Below are 25,279 nucleotides of genomic sequence, written 5' to 3' on the forward strand. Positions count from 1 at the left end.
TGGGGAACAATTAACCCTAAGCTGAACACTGCTCTGGTCCTGCCTTACAAATCTTGCCTAACAGCAAAACCTGCATCCTGAAACAAAGCTCTGGTATTTTTATAGTATTTTTATAACAATACAAAAATATCCAGGACTCAATTCATAGTGTCTGGCATTCAATCAAAAATTACCAGGTATGGACAGAAGCAGGAAGATACGATCCATAATGATGAAGAAAAATTTACCAAAACCAACCCAGACCTGATATACGCATATGAAAATTAGCAAGTAAGGATATTAAAACAGATTAATTATAACTGTATGCTCTATTTTCAAAAAGTTGAGACATAGAAAAAATGGTCCAAAGTCAAACATTATAGGTGAAAACTAGAATGTGGGAGATAACCTGTTCAAACTATTGTTACCAGAGTTCTACACAGCTCTGGAGGCATTACTTACAATACAGTAAAATAATTATGAAATGAGTATTAGTCCAACCTGAAAATATTTGTTTAATACCACTGAGTATTAATTAAACCAATCAATGAAACCATTAATAATCATCTGAACAACAGGAAAGGGTTCCTCTATAATTTTCCCTTTGTAAATCCCCAAATAAAGCTTTCTTTGTCATGCATAACTTCTCAAGTAACTGAAACCAATGTTTGGTAGGTTTCATTTTCCAATATTTTACTGCAGTCTTCTAGACATATTTAGGTTTAAATCTTAAGAGATTCATATAGTCTCTGAGGATCCTAATTAAACCCATGGAATCCAAAATTCTTAAAGAAAAATTTATTCTCTTATTTAAAAAAATTAATCACACACAGAGAAGTGGAGATTTTTTTTTTAAAGAATATTACCACCAGCTTCTACTTTTGCCAATTTCTAGTCTTGCCACTTGATTCCTAGTTGACCCAGATGTAAAAATACAAAATAATTTTTTCATATCATTGGTACCACTACCAGTGTTTCATCAATTTCCTGAAGTGAACTGAGAAAAATAACAAACACACATTTAAGAGTCAATATTTATTCTGATTAATATTTTACAAAATTTTGACAGATTTAATTTATGTAAGGAGAGCTAACTTATTAAACACTTTACAGGTTTTTCTTTCCACAGAGTAACACAGTAAGTAGCAAAATAATACTTGGCACAGTTATAAATAAAGAAAATACAAAATAAAAATATCCATGATGCTGTTTTATGCTTATTAATATTTCAAATAAATTCCTGGGAACAACAAAAACATAAGGAAAAAATTCCAAAGAAGTAATCCATGTTCAGAACTGAGAAATAAGTTTCTATTTGCTAAAAGTATCCAATTAAGCTGAAATGAACTATTCCCCAAAGGGTCATCTTCATACACAACTTTTTAAAACTGGTTCCACATACAACGTAACAAAATAATTAGACGGTACGCTGCTGCATAGTTGGCTCCTGACCATCTGACCATTTCTAAGTTATAGATTCACTGGTACTATGAGATGGTTAGTATTAAAGCATTAACATTGCTAATATTTTCCATGTTCTTATACAGCAAGAGTGGTTTTTTTTTTTTTCCTATTTAACTGAAAGACATCTCTTTTGCACTGAAAAGAATATTGTACCCCAAAGAAAGAACATGGTAACAACACTCTCACCCAAATTCTGAGAAAACAACCACTGTAGTTGACTGTTAATAAAAACGTATTTGATAAAAACTGCAACTGAGTCTTTATGTGAAGTGGCTCAAAATACAAAAAATTAAAACAAATTCTAGCCTTTTATAAATAACTTTGAATTTAAAAATTATCTAAAATTTCCCCCAATTAGTCAAAACTAGCAGAGACATTTGTAAAGTTAACCAATTTTGTACATTCTATGACAAAATGGCACAATGCTATTGCCACCCCACACCCATCTCTTCCCTTTTCAAAAATAAAGTATGCCAATTTTCTAATATTAAAACACTCACATACACTAAGGATAATCTTTTTGATGTGTGGCTTACGGTCAAAGAAACTACTATATAAAAATGGTACTTGGAAATACTGAACACCAACTATATACATTTTCACTGCTCCTCTTACTAAGGCAAGGGGCGGGTGTACCACTAGATTGCTTTAATACCTGTAATCTGCATTTTACAGAGAATACTAATTTTACCAAGCATCAGACATGCAGTGAACTTGCAGGGTATAATGCCTATTAACAGCAATATTGAACATCACTAGAAGCTCATTAGTTATCTCCCTTTTCTTTTTGGTTGGATAGAATGAAATGAGCAGCTTTAAATACACTAACACATAGAGACACAAAGAGAAAACTATTTGATAAATTATTTATATACAGATACACAATCTTTACACTGGTCTAGGATCTGTCATCAGTCTGACCACCCTTTTCCCACCCTCCCCCAGCCCATTCCCTCTCACAGGTTTCCCACAGGTTGCTCGAACCACAGTTTGCTACAGCACTTAAGAGGACTAAACCAAATCTCACTCTGTAAACAATATTTATGGAAGCAGTGACTAATAGTTTACCATGAGAGTATGGAAATGCTGTAACAAAAATTGATCAGTGCATCACGTTTAACAGTAAGAAAATCTTTCTGAAATTGTTTCAGACAGCATTAACAAATTTCAAAACATTCAATATTTGGGAAAATTGAAACAGTCTTGGGGATAAAATACTTTCTGATGGATCATTTTTTAAAAACCAGAATATACCGTTAGCTTTTCTTTTATTCACATGTGCTATATGTACAGAGATCATGCTCCATCTTTAGCTAAATTCCATTATTTTGTCTACAATTTATTTTGCAGTATATCCATTCATCTCTATTACTGAGAATTCTGCATTAACTTATTTGTTCTGCCTTTTCTTGAAAGTAGCTTAACTCTTAAAACCTGGACTATTTGTGCATCAAATTAAATTCTAATTTATGCTTTACTGGATAGTGTTTGCTAGTAGTATACATTCTATGAGGTGTACCATGCACTTAGTAGGGCTTTTAAATTGAACAAAATAACATGACTTACTATAATCATGCAAGTGCTTTATTATCAGACCATAAAACCTTAGAGCAAGGTTACTACAGATTATTTCACTGAACTAGAAATATATCAGCATTGCAACAGCTGATAGCAATAAAATATTGTTAGCACATTTTTTTGGTGAACATTATTTCCTTGTGCCTTTAAAGACACATTACAGTAGATCCCTAATAAAACCACATGATTTTCATCACAGTATTTACATGTACATTCTAAAATGTACATAATACTAGTCTGAAGCAATTTAAGACAACTCTCTTGGAATTAAATGCAATACTAATAGTAGATTGCATCATAAAATTTAGCTGTATACCATGTAGTTTTAGCTTGAATCGAACGTTTCTGATCAGTATACCACTACCATGTCTGTCAACAGAATAAATTCACTCTTTTTTCATGAAAAATGTTATGAGAACAAAAACCAAAAAGTTGAGTATGTTGTGAATTCCCACATTAAGAACCATTAAAATTCTTTTAAAGATCTTTAATCTTCCCAGAAGTGGCAGTGTGTTCTGTCCATGTTTACTTTTGTTAATAAAAGTGTTGAAAAAAAGACTGTAAAATTCACTGTTAGCCCTACGTATAGCATGCGATTTGTTCAAAGGATGTGGATTCGAGTGTGAGAGAGACACGGACAGACACAATTTTCAGGCACCGCTCAGCAATATGCTTCAGAGGATAAAGATGCTGCTACACAAGCTGGTACCCAGATCCTGATATTTGGTCATACTCTATTGTATACTGCCTGGTCCAGTCCACGGTAACAGGACGAAAGAGGCCACAGCATCGAAATTCAAAGAAGTCTATAATATTCCTTACACATCCATGGCTAAAACACCCCCCAAAAAAGAGAAAAAGAGAAAGTCCATTAGTACAACGATTTAATATATGAGTTTAATATAACTTTGGTGTTAAATTTATTTTTTTCTAAACTTAAAAACTCAGGTTGCCAGAAAGTACCTTCTTAGAACTCTACAAAATACACAGGCACTCATGTTTCTTCACAGCTCTGACAGCACCAATTTTTCTCTTTTGCCAATTTAATGGGCTGCACAATTATATCTTAAAGTTATTCAAATTCGCTTTTCTTTCATTCCTGTGTCTTATGCAATTTTTGATAAAATCTTTCCTCACTGGTGGCTCCTTGGCAAGGAGACAAACTATTTCCAAAATTGAGAAAGTAAAGGACAAAATAATATAAATAGCATGAACATGACACTATACCCAAGAGTAACAATTTAAGAAAAAGAAATGTCAAAGAAAAGTTCCCAGAATGTTAGGACTTCAAGAACACCTTCGTAAAAGCGGTCAGTTTTAAATCTTACATAATTATTCTGCTTATGGTAGAATTCTTAAAACTACCCAACTGATTCTCTTATTTTTGCTTTTATTTAAAAAGGTTTGCATGTTTCCCAGAAGCCGCAACAATTAACAGCACCACAAAAGCCTGAAGGTAGTAGACAAGAAGCTTGAGTAAAACTCAAAGTTTTAAATATTTCATAAAATTAGGAAACTACCGTTTCTTGGCTTCAGATTGAATGCAAATTAAAAATGTATATAAAAGAATAGTACAATCTCTTCGATAAATGGTGTTGAGGAAACTGGAGAGTCAAAAGCAAAAGAACTCAACTGGACCACTGTCTTACAATATATACAAAAATTAACTCAAAATGGATTAGACCTGAGTGTAAGAACTGCAACCAGAAAACACAGGTGTTAATAAGCTCCATGACATCAGTCTTGGTGATGAAATTTTCAAAATCTGACACCAAAAGCAAAGGCAACAGCAGCAAAAATAAGCAACTGAGACTATGTTACACTAAAAAGCTTCTGCACAGCAAAGGAAACCATCAACAAAATGAAAAGGCAACCTACTTGAATGGGAGAAAATATTGCAAATCATATACCTGATAAGGGATTAATATCCAAAATATATAAAGAACTCATACAACTCAAATGCAAAGAAGTAAAGAATCCAATTAAAAAATAGGCAGACAATGAACAGACATTTTTCCAAGGAAGACATACAGAATGCCAACAGACACATGAAAAGATGCTCAACATCACTAATGTTTACGGAAATGCAAATCAAAACCACAATGGAATGGCTATCATCAAAAAGACAAGAAATAACAAGTGTTGGCGAGGATGCGGAGAAAAGGTAACTCTTCTACACTGTTGGTGGGGATGTAAATTAGTGCGGCCACTATGGAAAACAGGATGGCGGTTCCTCAAAAAACTAAACACAGAACTACCGTATGATCCAGCAATTCCACTTCTGGGCATTTATCTGAAGGGGACAAAAACACCACAGTACCTGCACCCTCATGTTCATTACAGCGTTAGTTAACAGCACCCAAGATACGGAAACTACCTAACTGTCCAGTGGTAGATGAACATATTTTAAAAATGTGATACACACACATAGAAATAAAGTTCAGTCACTTTAAAGAAGAAGGAAATCTGGCCATTTGCAACATGGATGGACCTTGAGGGCACTATAAGTCAACTAAGTCAGACAAAGAAAGACAAACACCATATAACCTCACTTATGTGGAATTTAAACAAACAAACCCAAGCTCATAGATACAGGGTAAATCGGTGGAGGTGAGAGGCTGGGGCAGGGGAGGAGGCGAAATGGGTGACGGGGGTCAAAAGGTACAAACTTCCAGGTCTAAAATAAATAAGTCTTGGGGACATAATGTACAGCATGGTGACTACAGTTAACACTGTATTGCTTATCTGAAAATTGCTAAGAGAGTAGATCTTAAAAATTTCTCATTACAAGAAAAAAATTTTTTCTATCTATGTATGGTGATGGATGTTAACTGGACTTACTGTGGTCATTCAGCAATGTATACAACTGTTGAATCATTATGTTAATACACCTGGAACTAATATAATGTTATACGTCAATTATATTTCAATTTAAAGAAAAGAAAATGAGGCATGTGGAAAGTTTTGTGTCATTCAGAGGGCAAATAAAATAAGCAATCTGAACGAAAAAGTAGCTGCTCCAGAGCCTGAGAAATTTCCTTAAATAATCGAATTTCAATCGACTGCATTTTTTAAAATCTTAATTCAATTTTCTGGATACATTCATTTTTGAATGAAAATTTATGAATTGATGGGAAGGTTAAAGAACGAATACTAGATGTTGGTAGGTCAATAAAGTTTGAATTGTACAATTAAGAAAAAAGAGCGTCACAAATGTATACACAGTTAATGTGGTGAATACTAAGTTATGGGGAACCACCCAATGCTGTGGCTGGCAGAAACCCTGGCATTCGGTTTGTTTGCTATAAGCTATTTTACACATTGCTAAGTAAAAGAAATATTCCCTGTTTCATATCTTATTGCCGTACCTAAAGACAACACTTCCCTTTGATGTATTCACTAGATATTTGCTGAGTTTGGCTGGTAAGGAACTTTGTATGTCAAGAGAAAATACTAAATTCACAAATATGTACGTACTTGAATGGGCTTTCGATAGATGTTGTTGTGACTTTAAAGTGCTTGTATCTTCTGGCATTCATTCTCTCATTTGTAGTAATACCTAAACATGATATCTGAGAGGTAAGAGAAAGCAAGCCATTAACTCTGAATATTTAATGTAAAGTAAGTTAATCCTCAAGAGGACCACCAGGATAGAGAGAAAATGGTGACGATGATGGTAATGAAGTCTGCTTTTGGTTTTCCATCAGATCATCAAACTAGTTTACACAGTATCATTTGACTCTGTGAAAAGTAGCCAGTTAACAGGGAAAATACTTAAAAACAGGTTAATTATTGTGCAGGTGGAGAGAGAGACATTATGTATATATGACCTCTCCATCATCACCTTTAAAAAAGAACTTTAAAAAAACCTAATTAAAAAAAAGACTGTTGAATAAATACTGATATTATATTTATTTTTTTGTAGGTACTGATATATATTTATATATTTGTAGGTAATAAAATACTACTATTAAAACAAACACAAAATTAATGCTACCATCAATCTAAAGCTCACACATATATCCAATAGATTAATGTAAATCAGGAAAAAAAAATTTTGCCAAGAGTAATACTAAAAATTCAAAGTTTATAAAATAAGAAGGAGGAGGAGAGATGGAGAGAAAGAGGGAAGAAGGAATGAAAAGTAAATTGAAAATTTTAATTCTCAAAAAATTTCAATTATGAAAAGCAGGAGTGATTACATATAAAGAGAAAACATCGTTATCTTTTAAGCGAGGAGTAAATTTTGAAGAGTTCTCAGCACACTGAAGAACGAGTGCTGCCCCTGCACATACCTGGTACATCTGACACATGAGCAACACAGCCACCCACATGAAATGAAAAACACTGTTCAGAAACATCCAGAACATCCAAGGTGAACACGTGGCAATTTGAGTAATGTATGTCCAAAATCCATCCTTGGTGTAACTGGTCTCGCAGTGGAGTCCCCAGTCTAAAATCAGAGCAGAAGTACTCACATTTACTCAGTAATCATCCAAGCACCTCGTGTAGACATCTGTGGTAGGCACCACTTAAAAAACATGACCTAAGAATTTAAACTGATGACTTTCAGTGCAAATTTTTTTATACTGTTAAATAATGACATTATATATTACTGAAAAATATATCAAAAACAGAAATGGAAAAAGCAGCAATCTTAAAAAAAAGTACTTTAACAATATACAGTTTTTATTTGATTCATACTGCATATATACAATACTTAAAAAAAATTTCCTTTATAAAAAGATAGGATGAGAGATGTAAGTGAGAATTCCTTGGAGGGAAGGCATATAACACAACAAGATCACCCTGGTGAGGGGGGCTTTTTCCAAAACAAAATCTATTCTTTGAGAGCTGCTGCTATGAAGAACCACTGTTATTAGCAGGATCATATTCTCTCCCAAATTTACTGGGCCAGAAGTTAGGTCACGATCTCTGACCGAATCTTTCTCTCTGTTAACCTTTGTTTGAGGAAGCAGCCTCCCTTTTCAATAACAGAGATTTATAATATCTGTGGGAGTAGGAGGACTAGAAAATCATCGAAGACTTACGCTAAGTACCACCAAGCCCTGAAGGACAGTAACTAGTATCTTCACTTAAATTCTTTCCAAATTATGTTCTCAATGCAATAAAAACCTATCATTTTCTCTAAGATACAACACCCACATGATCAAGTGAATGACAACTTATTCTTAACCTTTTAAATATTCTCTAATAGGAAATAATTATATCTTACTCTTAAAAATATTTCAAGTTCTATGCAAACTTAACTTTAACTATATTTTCCCAGCTGCCTGGTGAGAAAGAGCAACTAACACAATCATAAAATCTATAAACTTCTAGGGTAAAGCAAGCATGTGATGTGAAAAACGTTGGTGTATTTTACCCAGAAGCTTTTCAAAGCCTATTAAAAGGTAAGTAACTGATATTTCTGTTGCCTATACTATAGGTTAACCATGTTTGATAGTTCTATATCTATTTTTTCTTTACGCTTCATTGTAGTGAAGTACCCCAAACCATAATATTTAGCTAAAAGATGCTTAAAATTATCTTATTTTTTTTGTTAATATTGTAAAGGATGAGTATGATAACACTTGTTTTAAGAAGAGAAAAAAGCTAATTGTACTCACAAGAAATACAACCATAAATCATCCAGCAGATCATAAAAAGCAAGAAGAACAGGTAGCCCATAAAGTATCTGTGGTTGCCTGCACCTAAAAAAAACAACACAGAAGCAATTTTTTCAGCTAAGAAAAAACAACTGGAAATGCACCTAGGGGCAGGATGTGGGTAGGGAAATGCCAGAAGTGAGATACACCTTAGACAATAATCATGTACGTTATTTATTTTTAGAAAATGTTCTTCAAGAAAATGTTTTAATAAAAACCTTAAAACAAAAGAATGCTTATAATTACACACAAAGATGTGGTGACTGTAATGATACTCATTCTGAAGTTTCAAAAGAGTCTTAATGAACCAAATAAACCACAATTTTAATTCTGCTGTTTGCTTCTGAGGTTTAAGATAAACCTATTTTAACTTTACTTTTATAAACTTTATAATCCAACTTTTTAAAGGCTTTTTCCCCTAATAGAGTCACACAATCTTTGTAATGTTTCCCTCCTGTTATCTTATAAAATCCCCAAGGCCATCTCTCAGACTGCTGAGTTTATCTCCTTGGACTACACCACCCTTGAACACTGAGGTATGCAGTTATCTGTCCTTCTCTGCCTCTGTACATCCATTCAAATACTTAGTTGCCTTACCTTCTCTAGTTCAACTAAAGAACAAAACTATCTGCCTCCTTATCAATTTCACTGTTATTCAATGGAGAAAACAGTTAAGAGCAGACACAGGGAGAACTGATAGAGAAATCGTATCTATCTTCTCTGGACAGTGTTTTATTACTTTTTTCCCTCTCTCTCACACCTGAGTAGATGTTTTGCCAACCAGAAAATAATTGGAGGAAAGAAGGGTGTTGTAAGGTGCAAGAATGAACTTTCTACATCTAATTTAATATTGTACTTCATCAGTTATCTAGAGTAACTTACATAAACAATGTATTTTTGAAACTACTAATAAAACTTACCTACACAGTTCCCCACCCATGGGCAATGATGGTCGAATTTCGCTATACAACGGTTGCACACACCACAATGCTTGGACCTCACTGGTTTCCGTATCTGTTAATAGGCATGTTAAAAAATTATGAAAGGCACTATATCTAAGAAAGGAAAGCTGAACATTTATTTTCTAAAAATACAATTATGAAAAAATAAAACTGTATTTTTTGGAAAAGGATTATACCAAGGTTTCCAAAGGAATAAAACCAAACAAAAATCACTCTTGTTTTGTTTATCTTTCAGTGTCTCTTGAGATCTCAGACTAAGGTACAGCACTTTCCCTGCTGAAAGGCAGGACCTTATCTAAGAAACTGTAACATGCCTGGGAAGTTTAGACAGTCCTATTCATACTATTTGTTGCCAAAAATATAAAATGCATTCGCCTCTTGATAGGCAATAAAGAATTCATGTTTATGATGCCTTACTATTTTAAATGTTGTGAAATGTTTTTCTCTACATTATTCTAAATCAGCCAACTGAATACAAGAAGTCATCAGTGATCTTCAAAGAGCTGCTAGTCCCAATGCTGGATACACGACAAGAGCTAGAGTTATTAACCCTTATCAGAAACAAAATTTATAACATCCTTCATTGGTGTTTCAATAAAAGTCTGACATTTCCCCAACAGCCTGCATAACGTTATATACTATTTTGAGGTACTGAAAAAAGGTATGGATGGACTATGTGCTTCTTACACGTACTAAAGTAATCTGTGCACCAAAGAAAAGGATGTTATTCTTCACCACAGATATGACACTAAATCTATTAGGAGAAAGAAAGAGACTATAGCAAACAAATTCTCCCCCTACCTCCCACTCTTACCTATATTTCCACTTTGGAAAACACTTGTCAATGAATTCTGAGCAAAAACGGACACAAGGCTCCTGAACAAAAGAGTCTCCTTGGTTCACTTAAAGAGTAATTCATTTTTAGGAAATCCTGATATACATGTGCTTCTTAGGGACTTGTGTGTTTTTCAAAGTGAAGGATACCCGTATAATGACAAATACCTCTGTCAATATGAATCATTTTATAATAAATAAGATACGTTTTTTGCCTTATAAAACCAAACTATCTAACCAGAAGTACACAGCTTACAACAACATAAGATTTTTGCTATGACGACAAAGATAGTCTTGTTCTCACCATAAGATATTTATTTACTAATGAAACTGTATTGAGCAACTCTACAATTCGTTTGCCATATGGCAAATACACTTGACTTTGCAGAACAGAATATTTTCACAGAATAGTTAAGTATAAAATGTTCCAAATGTTAAGAATACTGATTCTGTAAACTACCCATTGTAAAGCACAGAAACAAAAACCTTTCTAAAGCATGCTTAAAATACAAAAGAATCTAGTCAGTACTCTAAAGTTGCTATCAAGAGTAAAGCAGTACGTATTTTGAACATTCAAAATCGTAACTGTTCAGTCAAAAAACGTTAAGTGAAACAACTTAAAAGAATCTGTGGAATTAGAGCTCAGTTGCAAAAACTCATTCCAGAATCCTAAACTAAGTCAATTATTTAATTTATTTTATTATCATTCAAATGTTAAGACATCAGTTCAGTTGTAGTGTATAACTTAAAGGTATAAAAGAGCATTTAGTTCCAAGCATGATTTGGGGATATTTCCACTTCCATGCAGAAAAACACGGTTTAAGCATTGTGGCTGTCCATACATTTTTCACAGGAACTAATTATAAAAATTAAGCAGAAAATCATTAAAACACAAAGCAATATTCTATAGAAAGTAGATGTCTATAATAATAAACAATGTCAGTATTACTATACCTGATTTCATAAGTAAATGCCATTTAATTTCATATATAGCTTTATCTATGACCTGGTTGAAGATGACAGCTTTTACCATCAGTGGTAAAACAGTGCTCAAAGCTGCATAAACACTCTACCACAGACAGATAACTGCTCTAGTTGAACCAGTTTAGAGGCCATGTTGTCTTAATAGTTATCTAATGGATTTCCCACTGTGACCTTTAAATGTAAGAATAAATTTTCTTAAAATGTAATTAGGATAACAGTATATTAGGGAATCATAGTAAACTTTTGATGTTAAATACTTTATTAGTTTCTTACTTGTTGAATTATATTTTAAGTGAGAAAAAAGAGAGTTAAGAATGAATACAAATGAACAGCACCACTGAATCACAAGTGTAGTTAAGGGCCACCATCGGGGGAATGAGCACTGGGAAGGACACGTCTTTTTACCATCTTGCTCTTGTATCATGGTCTAAAAGGCATTTGGGGGGCAGGGTGGGAGGCTCCTGAAATGTGCTCAGTGAAAGAAACTTCTGGTTTCCCAAACTCTCTATACAATACCACTGCTAGGGGAAGAAGAGAGGGAAGAATAAAGAAAAAAATACTACCAAACAGGTACTGCAGAATATACTGAGGTCCAGACTTCCTGTCTCTGCAAGTTCAACTATTGTCTGTGAATTAAAAAAATAAATTTTACTCAAAACTGTACAATATTTACCAACCACTGTGACACCAATATATCAGTAAACATGATGTTCATTTTAATTAACCGTTTTCAGCTGAAAATAATAAAAATCTCTCCACTTACTTCTGCTATTTCATTACAGTATGAATACAGGAGTTTTATTCCTTGGATATACAAAAAAGCAACCTAACTTAGTTATGGGAATGCTCCTCTGAGAATAAATCTAAGTCAACTTCCCTAAGAACTAGTCTATACAGCTTTGACGGCTACGAGACGAATATAAACCTAAGTGCAATAAAGAACTGAACCTTCAAAGCTGGATTATCACTAAGAAAACCAGGCAAGCCAATTAGCAGTTGTGTCTAAAGAATTCTGGAACATAAGGGCAGCACTCCTTATGTAGCCTAGAGAGAGAAACATGAAATTTAGAAATGTCATGGAAGTGTAAGAGTAGGCATCACAAAGCACCAAAGGTGAGCACCAAATACACACAATCTCAGTTTGGTTTGAAATGTCCTTGTATTCCAAAACACAGTTTCTTTCTTTGTACTCCTCTAATATCTGCTATAAATACTGATAATCTGGCAATAAAACACATGTGACTAGTTAGATTGTATCTTGCTACCTTTTTCTTCTGTTCTTCTGTAGCTTTAATAATCCCTGGATCTGATTTCCAAGATTTTCCAAAATTGTAGAAAAGTGCAACACTATTGGCAAGGAATGGAAGATGGATAAATAAAAAATTGAGATGTGCCTAAAGTTAAGGAATCTAAAGAGGCAATGAAAACTAGTTTTTATTATAGGTAAATTTATAATCTGTGAAATTTCATCACACACACACAAATCTACAAAAAAAAAAAAAAAACCCAAGATGGTTTATTTATTACATCAAAATAGATAACATCTATAAGTTAGTCTATTATATCAAAATGAATACATTTTCCCACTGTGCTCATAAGTAAGTGTAAAAGATGTGATTTCTTTATAAACTTTAAATCGTATAGGGTAGGCTTATCTGACACTTTTTATAAGTCAGTGAATATATTATTTTTAAATGATAATTATTTCTTTTGACAAAAATGAAGAGATTTCTCACGTTCAACATTATTAATATATTACTTTATTTATATGCACTAAAATCTTTATATTTTCTACCAAACACTTAGATATTATACCCATATACTTAAAAGACTGCTTTTACATTCTGTCCATTGCCTTTTTTAAACACATTCAAGTTGACCTTAATTTTAGAAAAGGTATTTATAAACTTTCTTAAAACAGAAATAGTTTCTATGTTCACATTCTTCTTCCTAATGAAGATATAAAAAATGTACTAGGCACTTATAAGTGAAGAATCAAAGACTATTTTCAATAATACTAGGAAAAATAAAGCAATGTTGCTAGAGCAACACATTTCTCAAACACAAAATATACAGAAAACTCAAATACCATTTTCAAGATTTTACGTAGGTACAAAAGCTGTCCACAAAATTTCCTGTGATAATGGCACCCTCCCTGTAAAATTCTGTAAAATTTTTGGGCATTATCATGTATACATACTCTTTACATTTCTTATGAAGCACAAATAAGAAAGAATAGCTTCTTGAATGAAACAATCCTATATTTGTTTGGTAAATACCAAAACCTAAATAACTGTTTAAAATACAGGAGGGGAAAAAAGGGAGAAGAAAAAGGGTAGGTATTATCACCTGCCATACACAAAAGTGTTTCTTCTTTCTCCAGTCCCCTATTTACTCCCAACTTTCACCATCATAAGGAATGGGGGAATAAGTCCCCCAAATCCATGAGTACAGTCAGCAGAGAATAAACAGAAAAAGTCCAATTTTTGGCTCTTCTAATAGCTAAAAATCTCTTAAGAATAAAGATGGGTAAAGGACCTATTGATAGCACAACGGACTATACTCAATAACCTGTAATAGAAAAAAATCTGAAAAAGAATATATATATATACATATACATACACAAAAAACTGAATCACTCTGCTGTACACCTGAAACCAACACAACATTGTAAATCAACTATACTTTTATTTTTAAAGAAAGAAGAAAGCTGGGTAAATGTATGTGCAAAGAATGCTGAACCTTGGCATTTATTTTTCAGAGGCAGTTTCGTTACTTACTATAACAGTTTCAAAAAGTGCTAACATTTAAGTAGATATGTCAGGTTCTGACAGTCTGTATTATAAATTTGCAGGGAGTGAATCAGCAGCTAAATGACTACAGATTTGGAAGGGATAGGAATTAAATATCAGATGAACATAAAGAATTTCTTTGCTTGTTTTTTAAAGATAAAGAGATTAGTTTTCTTCAAATGGCAGTTTAAACTTATCTTTATCAATAGGTCAGATAAGTTAAATTTCAAACATTTAACAGAAACGTATTTTTGGTATGGTTGTTTTTTGTAATGGTTTAAAACAACCTTTTTTCTTGATGAAAATTAGAAGACACTAAAAAGTATAAAGACAAAAAGTGTAACTCCACAACCTACAGATAATTCCTTTTATTTTTGGTATTCTATATTTTTAATCATAATTGAGATCATAGTGTACTTATAAACATTAACAAAATAACTTTATTTACCACCGACTATGTGCACTGAAGCCGCACAAAAACTCTATGATAAAGCCCGCTGATGTCCCCATAACAAAACTGAGGCAGAGGGTAATCAGGCAGTCCAAGGTCACAGGACGTATTAGAGGTCAAGCTGGTATTAGAACCTAGACACTTACTACCTGTGCTTTTCCGCCTCTTCAAAGTGCTCAGCAGAATATCCTGGGTCATTACATATTATGGGAAGAGTATCTTTTGAGTATTAACATTTTAAAATCTTGATATTTTTATACTGTCAGATTATTTCCAGAAAGATATACGCCAATTTATAATCCCTCTAGCAGCACATACTCATTGGTCACTATACGTGTATTAGCATGAGTAACGGAAAAAAGTTGCCAGTTTTAGAGGCAAGAGCAGCATTATTTTATTGTCTTAATTTGTATTTATGCATTTATGCTTAAACATCCTCAAAATGGAAATAAATATTTTTCATCAATGTTTTCATTTAAATGTTCATGGAGTTTTTTCCCATTTAACTCTTCAATCTACTTGGATGTTATTTTGATACCTCCCGTAAACTGCAGCTCTAACTTACCATAACACCCCCCAAAATGAACCAAAACCAGTAAATCAAACAAACCAATTGCACCACAAAATACCAGGGACAACTTCAGAAAGAGGACAAGCCACACTATACCATAAAGTTCAAACTGGAGGTCAAGGAAAGAAGATTCTGGTGAGACAGGCTCCCTGGGGTGGTTCTTAATCCCACCTCCACCCTTACGAGTGGTGAAAAGGAAATAAAGATGAGAAGACAAAGTCAGAATTCTCATTCATCCCTCTCTGGCCTTCTGCCATGGACTGAATCATGCACCACCCCCTCTCAAATTCATATGTTGAAATCTTAACTTCTAATGTGATTATACCTGGGGATAAGTCTTTAGGAGATAAGTGAGGTTAAATGAGGTCAAAAAAGTGGGGCCCTAACCCAACACTGTGGACTGTGGAGGAGGAAAGGAAAGAGGAGGAAAGGAAAGAGGTCTCTCTCACTTTCTCCCTGCCACGGGAGGACACAGGGAGAAGGTGGCTGTCTGTAAGCTAGGAAGAGAGCCCCACCTGAACATAACCATGCTGGCATCCTGATCCAGAACCGTGAGGAAATTAATTTCTGTTGTTTAAGCCACCCACTTGAGAGTAATCTGTAACAGCAAAGATTTATATATCAGAAAGAAGTCACATTTCTCTAAATTATTCTGAGCTTAAATAGAATTTCAATCAAAACTGCAAGAGGCATCCCATGGAGCTTAAGGAACTGATTCTAAAACATGTAATTATTCTAAAAACTTACAGTATAAAGGGCCAAAAAGAGCTAAGATATTCCTGAGACACAACAAAGTTGGGACGCTTGGCCCACCAGACATCACAAGTCAATAACAAAGCTACAGTAATAAGATAATACGGAACTGGCACAGGCAAGTAGATCAACCAACTGAATAAAGGAAATGATAAACACCAAGGCTGATACTGCAACTGAAAGGAAAGAGGTGTGTTGGAGCAATGAGTTCTCTAATGAGCAGAAAGATACATCATTCATTATACACAGTAGTCAAATACACATGAAGTAAGAACTTTTATAAGAGAATATCTTTAACGACTTCAGAGAAACCTGCACATGTGCACAAAAAATATACAAGAATATTTGTAGAAATATTGTTGAAATTCACAGAAGGTGATGATTGGATTCCTAAAGATAGGTATTAAAAAGCTTAGAAAACATGAGAAGGAAACCAGGAGAGATACATATAAAACTGAAGAAGTCCTAATAGTAAACTATAGGAAAAAATGCTTAAAAGGAAAATGCATAGGAGAGAATGGTGAAAATGATAATTTTGCACTGTTTTCCTTTTTACGTATGTAATCACCTCCAGTTCCAGAAGTTCTTCACATCCATCTTAAGTTTAAGAAGCTTGATTTAACTTATATAAACTTAAAGTCTGATTGAAAAATAATTTTTTTAGACACAAAATTTGTAATAATCTATTTCAAAAGTGATGTCAACACAATAATAGTTGACTGTACTGGTTGTGACAGTGGATTTTAGATTTATTTGATTATTATAAAAGAAGTATGGTCAATGAACAAAATTTTCAAACAAATAAAAGCACAAGAAAAAAAGTAAAATCATTCATGAATCTCACAGCCAGAGATAACCAGAGCTAAAATTACACGTACTCATTTTCAGTTCTTATCTTTCACACATTTTAAAATTAGAATCTCTCTGTAAATACAACTTGGTATTTTTTCATGTAGTATATCCTAAGCCCACATTGTTAAGTCTTAGAAAAGTGTTTTAATGTCTATATTACCCTGTGTCAGGTGTTGCATAACTGATAAAACTATCCTCCTATTCAGGATGGTCATTTAGGTTGTTTTTCCATTTTTTTTCTTTACAGTACTATGGTAAACATCCTTGTAAATAAATCTTTGATCTTATTTATTATTATTTACTTATGAATAATTAAGAGATCAAAGGGTATTTTAAAAGCTGTTTCAACAGGTTGCCGAATTGCTTTCCAAGAAGATTTAGGAACTTAAAAATTATGTTCATAGTTTAGGACATTTGAAGATAATACTGTATCACTTCAAAGAGCTGGGTTCTATACCGGAGTCTTGATAATTATGACCTATGTAACTGTGAGCAAGACACACTACTTCTCTGAACCTCAGTTTTTCCATCAGTTAGAAACAGCATTACAATTTATGTGGTTTACTTTTTTAATTTCAAAGAACTGTTCTGAGAACCAAATTAAATATATCTGAAAGAACTATAAGCCAAAACAGCACTGAATAAATGCAATATGTATATGGGGTAATACTTACTTAATGAATAGTAGAAAAGAATAAAAACTTATTTATTATAACAAACAGTTTATATCAATATAAAACTCATTATCACCACAAAACACTTAAGTTGGGTAACATGAGAAACTAAAATAATATTTATACAGTTGATCCTCATACTTACTAGCTAAAATTTATTTGTAACCCCTAAATAAATATTCACAGCACTTACGCAGTCATTTGTGAATATGTGCAAAGCAACAAGAAACACAAGTTGCCCAATGCACACATTTCCAAGGCAATACTCTGCCTTCTTATTTCCTATTTGTATGAACTTGCTGTTTAAAAATGGTCTCCAAGCATAGTGCTGAAGTGCCATCTGATGTTCCTAAGAGCAAGAAGGCTGTGCTGTGCCTCACAGAGCAAATGTATGTGTTAGATATGCTTTGTTCTGGCATGGGTTACAGTGCTGTTGGCCGTGAGTTCAATGTTAATGAACCAACGATAAATATTAAATTTGGTGTTTAAACAGAAACATATGTAAAACAAGGTTATGTACTGAATGGTTGACAAAAATGGTGTGACCAGATCCTTGCAGGAATCTAACCTTCTTTTTCTCCTACGAGTAATGGGTTCAATATTTAATAATTCATCATTTACAGTAACTTTATAGAACACAACTATTGTAAACAATAAAAATGGACTGTAATTGTATTTTTCAAAATTAGTCTAATCAGCTTCAATTACATATGTACTCCTGAGTTGCATGAGGAAAGTGGCAGAAGCAACAGCAGAGAGGCTGAGGTCAGCAAGAGAGACAGTCCACATATTAATTAACATTCTGTTCAGAACAGTAACAAGTCACTGAATACTGCATACCATTTAAAATATCTTACATATTTTTATAGTAATATTTTAAAAAATGATTGGTTAACATTTATGAAACATACCTTTATTATACTAAAACAGACATACTAATTAAACTTTTGCTATTAAAAATATCAAATGTTGACACTGGCCTTATTTCTGTGATACACACATATGCACACACACATTTACATTCAAATTACATTACTTTTGAAAAGTATACTACATTGAAATAATTTGCTGAAGTTAGCAAATATTTGAAGATACAGCATTACATGCTTTACATGAAGCAAAAAAGAAAATTAACTGTTACCGATCACAGCAAAACAGTAAGCTGTGATATTAAGAAAACACTTAGAGAAAATAGTTTTACATTGAAAATCACAGTTTAGTAAAAAGGTTTAGAACTTGTCTTATAGAATCAAAGACACGTTTCTACCCCAGCTTATTAAAGACTAGCTGTGTGGCCTCGGGCAAGGACACTAGCTAACCTATTTAAGCCTAAATTTTCTCATCTATAAAATAGAGACAACAGTACTAACATATAGGATGTGTACTCAATTAGCACAAAGTATTTAAGAAAATGCCCCTAAAAACTCAATAAATGGTATCTATTATTGATGCTGTTATTAAAAGCAGCTTTCAAAAGCAATTTATTAAATATGAAACATTTAAAAACAGTATTTACATTAGCTCACATTTAGTATTTTTCTAGGAATACTGTTTTACTGTAGCAAGCATATTGTGAGTAGCTCAGTCCTAATGTTAAATTATTGTTAAACATTTGTCTAAATAACGAACAAAAATTACTTTAGTTAAGAGCTTTATAACCAAAGGATATCATTCCAAAACCAGAAGAACCATGTCACATACATCCAGAATTTGGTTGCCAAATATATTCCAAGGGGCAATGCACTATGCATTGAATGATCAAAAAAGGATCTGTAAAACATAAGTTTTATAAAATTTGAACTCTATTTCATTGTACAAAATGAATATTTATTTATTTAAATGGAAATTATATACATTCTTCATAGTAAGCTCTTAATCAAAATCCAGAAGTTCAGGTTGCTTAAATACTAAGGCTGTTTTCATAGTAATCAATAAGAAATGAATTCACAGCTGAATGGCTCAGCAAGAATCTGAAGCTCCTTTGAATTCATCAAGAATTGAAATTAAATTCTACGTACTTTTCAACTTCAGAATTTCAATGTACTCCTATTCTCTAAGTCAATAACTCACTTCAGTGTATATAGTAACTCTACCATCCAGCATATTACTCACCAAAGACATGTTATAATATTAACTAATGAGAACACAGCAATCCTCAAGTTTTTCTCTACGTTCATCATTATTTCTCCTTACCTACATACTCCCATTAAGTTTTCAGCACATCTTTTCAAAGAGAATGAACTGGCTAATTGAGAGGAATTAAAGGTAATTATTTACAGTGCTTAGAATTCAGGAAAAATAAATGCTAATAAATTTTATTAAGCATAAATAGGATCAACCATCCATGTAGGCTAAGTAGGAAGCCTTGGTGAATTTCTATTTAGAATAGCCTTTGGGGCACACTTAGAACACTAAAATGAGATTAAGAACCTAGAATTAAGCCTCTTCCTGAGAGTTGACGTATTAGTGTGCTACTAGGCATTCTCATCTCTGTGTGAGTTATTTTCAGAAGTCTTTTTTGAAATTCTGGTGAAAACAAGGTACTAAAGAAATGGGGATGTGCTGGATGACCAGCTAAGGATAGGAAGAAAAGGAAATGATCACAATGTTTAAAGAAAAGAGAGGGAGGAGAAAATGTTTTAAAAACGGAGCCTACTTCGTACGCTTAGACTCCTTGTGCTAAAATCAAACCTCTTTCTTGCATACTACCTATGACCAAAGAAAATGTAATTCCTATAGAAAGGTAAGCTCAAGCATTATCGTCACCTAGAAATAAGCAATGCATACACTACATTTAGAGTTCAACAAACTCAAGTCCACTTCCACGGAAACGTTTTAAAACTGTATTTTAGACTTAAAAAGTATTTGTTAGATTTTGTCACTAAAAGCACCTTTAGAGTCATTTTTAACAAAAATGATTTCAGACATAAATCTGCTGAAATTCTTTAACATTAAGATCAAACACGTTACATAAAGGCTGTGTTCTAAATATACAAAACAGTAATCTTATATAGCCAGGTCCAAACTACATTCTTTCATGTTCAGTTAAAAATATAGGTAAAAAATGACACACTTACTTTGAAAGAAACTGTACTGTAGCCCAAACGCCACCATACATTAGCCCTTTAATGAGCCAAGAATCAATATTCAGGTCTGCTATAAACCCAACCAGCCAAATAACTAGGAAAGGAGTTCCCAGCATTACTTTCTGCCGAAATTCCTGTATAGAAAAAAACAGAGGGAAAGTTTTCCATGCTTCAAGTAACCTCAATGTGAATCACTATAATCTCTGTGAAAATGTACAACAGGGGTGAAATTCATTCATTCTGCCTACTGTGTGCAGATACTATTCAAGGTGCTAGTCTCTGTCTTCTAGAGAGTGGCACTAAATAAACAATTTAAAAGTACTTGGTGTGGAAAATGAGACTAAAAGTTGTAAGAGTGAGTCTAGATAGTCAGATACAGAAGACAGCAGTACCACCTTCTAACACGTGGATGGGCTAGAAAACAGTTCATGAAAATACCACCCCATTTTAACAAATGCATTGATAACCAAGGAGACCAGGGCAACCAGAATGACTGCAGGTCTAAGAGCTATGTCAGACAAGGAAACCTGAGTATGCTTAGCCTGGAGAAGATATTTTGAATGATACACAGAAACAGTATATTAAAGCCTTAAAGTAAGACAGAGAATAAAATCAATCTATAGGATCTCAGAGTCCATAAAGGAGATTATGTGGTTCTGAAAACATATCAAAGCAGAATACTTACTATTTCAGATGCAGTTCTATTTCATTTTTGTACTGATCTAATTACTGGAAGTACTCTGAAGTATAAAACCTATCTACTTCCTTGTAACATCTATCACAATTGTATCCTCAGATACAATTATCACAACTCAATTGCCTCTTCTATGTAACAACCCTTCACAAATTTATAGGCAGCTATTAAGTCTCTTGAGTCACTTCAGGTGATAAAACTATGTAAGATATTCCAGCAATGATCTAATTAAGCTCAGAATGTAAATATTACTTTCCTCATTGAATATATACCTTTCTGAAGGCCAAGATTATACTATACTTTATTTAGCACCCCTTTCATACCGTTGGCTTCTAGTAAAATAAACACTTTTTTCATATAAATGACCATGTCTTCTCCAATTCAGCCACTGTAATTCATTTTCTGAATTAAATGTGTAATTTTAACTTCGACTAATAACTAAACATATCAACTTGAGAGTTTAACTTTATGCTAAAGTAAAATATCCTTTCAATTTGTTCTTTCATCTCTAGTATATGTGAATTTTACATCCAGATATTAGAGAAGGTTTTACAACTGGGAGAAGCAAGCATATTGGTAAAGGTGGGTATCAGCGGGAGAAAAGGTGGACATGTGTCACATCAAAAATATTTTCTAAAATTATCTTTAATTTGGTTTGTTTTTAGTCAAGACACTTGATTTCCCCAGCAATGGCCACATTATTAAAAATTAAAATAAAATTTACACACAGTAAAATTCACCCTTTTCTGTGTACAGTTCTCCAGGTTTTGATTAATATACACAGTTGTGTAACCAGCATGAAAATCAAGACACAGAGCAGTGCTATCGAGCTGTGAAATAACCTGCACCACGAGGCCTGACCCCTGGCAAACACTAATCTGATTTCTATCCCTCTATTTTTTCTTTGCAGGAATTTCACATAAAAGGAATCATACTGAATGCAGTCTTTTAAATCTGGCTTCTTTCCTCAGAGAATGCATTTGACATTTATCTATGTTGTTATGTGTATTAGTAGTTCCTTTTTAATGCCAAGTAGTATTTCATTACAGGGTGTATCACAGTCTGGCTATGTATTCCCCAGCTAAGGGATTAAGAGTTGTTTCTGGTTTCTGATGATTGTGAATAAAGTCATCATAAACACATGTAACTTTTTGTGTGAACACAAGTTCATTTCACTTGAATAAATATGTATACATATGATTTCTGGATTTTCTTCCAAGTTGTCATTTAATATTATAATATTTTATATATTATATATTACAAAGATGTAATGGTGACGCACTGCTTATGTAGATATAAAAAATCCATTTTCTCTTATACTATGGAACTTTTCAAATATATAGTAAATTTGAAAGGATTTTATAGTGAATATCTGTATACTCACCACCTAGATTCTACAATTCAGTAGTCTGTTTTTAAATTAAACTCTTTACTTTGAAATAATTGTAGATTCACATACAGTTTTAATAAATAACATAGACAGATCCCAAGTACTCCTTATCCAGGGTTCCCAAATGGCTAGTAACACCTTGCAAAACAGCAGTATAATACCATATCCAGGATACTGACATTGCCATGATTTAGATACACAGTCTTTCCATCACTACCAGGATTTCTCACATTGTTCTTTTACAGTAACTTCCCTCATATCCCTGCCCCTCATCCCCATATTAACCTCTGCCAACCACTACTCTGTTCTACATTTCCATAATTTTGTCATTTCAAGAATTTTATATAAATGGAATTATACAGTGTGTAACCTTATAGGACTGGCTTTTTACTCACTGCATGTACCATTAGTTTATTCCTTTTTTTGCTGAGGAATATTCCACGGTGTGAATGTGTCAGTTTGTTTAATCATTTACTCATTGAAAATGGACTTTGAGGTTGTTTCCATAAGTAAAGCTGCTATAAACATTCATATACAGATTTTTGTGTGAATATAAGTTCTCATTTCTCTGGGATAAATGCTTAGGAGTATAGTTTTGGTTTGTATGGTAATTGCAAGTTAAGTTTTTTAAAAGAAACTGCCAAACTGTTCTCCAGGGTGCTGTACTGTTTTACATATATATCCACCAGCAGTCTGAGACTTTCTGCATCCTCACCAGCATCTGGTGTTCTTACAACTTTTTATTTCATTCTGATAGGTGCATAACAGTAAGTCACTGCACTTTCAATTTGCATTTCCCTAATCACTAATAAAGTGTTGAACGTATTTTCATGTGCTTATCTGCCATTTTTATATCTTCTTTGGAAAAAAAAAAATCTCCTCGTGTCTAGCCTATTTTCTAGTTGGATTATTTGATTTTTCACTGTTGGGTGTTCAAAGTTCTTTATATTTTCTGGAAATTAGTCCTTTGTTGGATATGTGGCTTGTAAATACTTTCTCCCAGTCTGGAGTCTGTCTTTTCATCTTAATAACAGGGTTTTGCAGAGGACAAAAGGGTTTAATTTTGATGACATCCTAATGATCAACTTTTACCTTTATGGATTATGCTTTTCATTTCAAATCTCTTTGCCTAGCCCTAGATTTTTACAGTTTTATACTTATGCCTTTAACCATTTTGAGTTAATTTTTTAAAATACAGTGTGGGCTTTAAGTAGAAGTTTATTTTTTTGCCTCTGCACATCAAAATGTCCCAGGATCAATTGTCAAAAAGACTGTCTTCCCTCCACTGAAGTACTCTTACACTTCTGTCAAATGGCAGTGGGCGTATCTCTCTGGTTCTATTTCCAGGCTGTCTATTCTGTTCCACTGACTGCTTTATTCCTCCAGCAACACCACAGAGTCTTGATTACTGTAGCTACACAGCAGGTCTTAAAACTGCATACAGTGATTCTTCTTTTTCAAAATTGTTTTAGCTATTCTCAGTCCACTGCCTTTCCATATAAATTTTAGAAGAATCTTGGTTATACAGATTAAAAATCTTGTTGGAACTATTTAATTACATTAAATCTGTGTATTAATTTGGGAACAATTCATACATTTACTATGCTGAGTCTTCCAATTCATGAACACAGTATGTCTCTTCATTTATTTAGATCATCCTTGATTTCTTTCACTGGTATTTAAAAATTTTCAGTATACAAGTACTTTATTTGTATTTACACCGAAGTATTTAAATCTTCTTTTTTTTGAGCAGCTTTAAGCAGTACTGTATTTTCAATTTTGATGTCCACATGTTTATTGCAAATAAATACAAATTTAAAATGTTTATATTTTATTTTATACCCTGTGACCTTGCTGAATTCAGTTATTAGTTCTAGGAGTTTATTTTGTAGATTCCTTGAGATTTTATATATAAACAATCATGTCAGTCACAAATAGGGATATTTTTATTATTTTTTTCCTTTCTGATCTATATGCCTTTTAATTTCCTTTTCTTGCTTTATTCCACTAGCTAGAACTTTCAGCACTATGTTGAATAAAAACCAATAATATAAATATCCCTGCCTTGTTAGGGGGAAAGTATTCAGTCTTTCACCATTAAGTATGATGTTACATGAAGGTTTTATACATACTCTTTATAAAATTCAGAAAACTCTCCTCTATTCCTATTTTTCTGATTTTTATCATGAATGGATATTGATCTTCATGAAATGTTTTTTCTATGTTGATTGATACAATCATGAGATTTTTCTCCTTTATTTTTGTAAATAAGATAGACTACATTGAATAATTTCTGAATATTAAATGAGTCTTGCATCCCTGAGATAAACCAAATTTGGTCATAGTTCCTTTTATATATAGCCAACTTCTATTTATTAATATTTTGTTAAGAATTTTTGAGGCTATATTCAAGAGGGATATTGGTCTATACAGGCATACCTTGGAGATACTGTAGGTTCAGTTCAATATCACTGCAAAAAAGTGAGTATCGGAATAAAGCAAGTAACAAATAAAGCAAGTAAAAGTTTTATTTGGAGAGGTAGCCA

General features: G+C 33.1%; 1 protein-coding gene across 4 annotated transcripts in view; it reads right to left on the reverse strand.

The window, feature by feature from the left end:
• Positions 1-999: 999 nt before the first annotated feature.
• The window catches only part of ZDHHC17 (zinc finger DHHC-type palmitoyltransferase 17), a 138,798-nt gene continuing 114,518 nt past the window's right edge, over positions 1,000-25,279 (reverse strand). For all 4 annotated transcript variants that reach the window (XM_032493732.1, XM_014564694.2, XM_014564695.2 and 1 more), the window contains 9 exons: positions 20,641-20,783; positions 19,233-19,333; positions 12,736-12,860; positions 12,034-12,096; positions 9,611-9,704; positions 8,652-8,735; positions 7,317-7,474; positions 6,499-6,593; positions 1,000-3,853 (listed from right to left, as the gene is read on the reverse strand). In XM_032493732.1, coding sequence (XP_032349623.1) covers positions 3,715-3,853; positions 6,499-6,593; positions 7,317-7,474; positions 8,652-8,735; positions 9,611-9,704; positions 12,034-12,096; positions 12,736-12,860; positions 19,233-19,333; positions 20,641-20,783 — 1,002 coding nt within the window. In that variant the 3' untranslated portion in view covers positions 1,000-3,714. The remainder of the gene's footprint in view (positions 3,854-6,498; positions 6,594-7,316; positions 7,475-8,651; positions 8,736-9,610; positions 9,705-12,033; positions 12,097-12,735; positions 12,861-19,232; positions 19,334-20,640; positions 20,784-25,279) is intronic.

Source organism: Camelus ferus, chromosome 12 (genome assembly GCF_009834535.1).
Source record: "Camelus ferus isolate YT-003-E chromosome 12, BCGSAC_Cfer_1.0, whole genome shotgun sequence".
In the NCBI taxonomy this organism is placed as follows: domain Eukaryota; kingdom Metazoa; phylum Chordata; class Mammalia; order Artiodactyla; family Camelidae; genus Camelus; species Camelus ferus.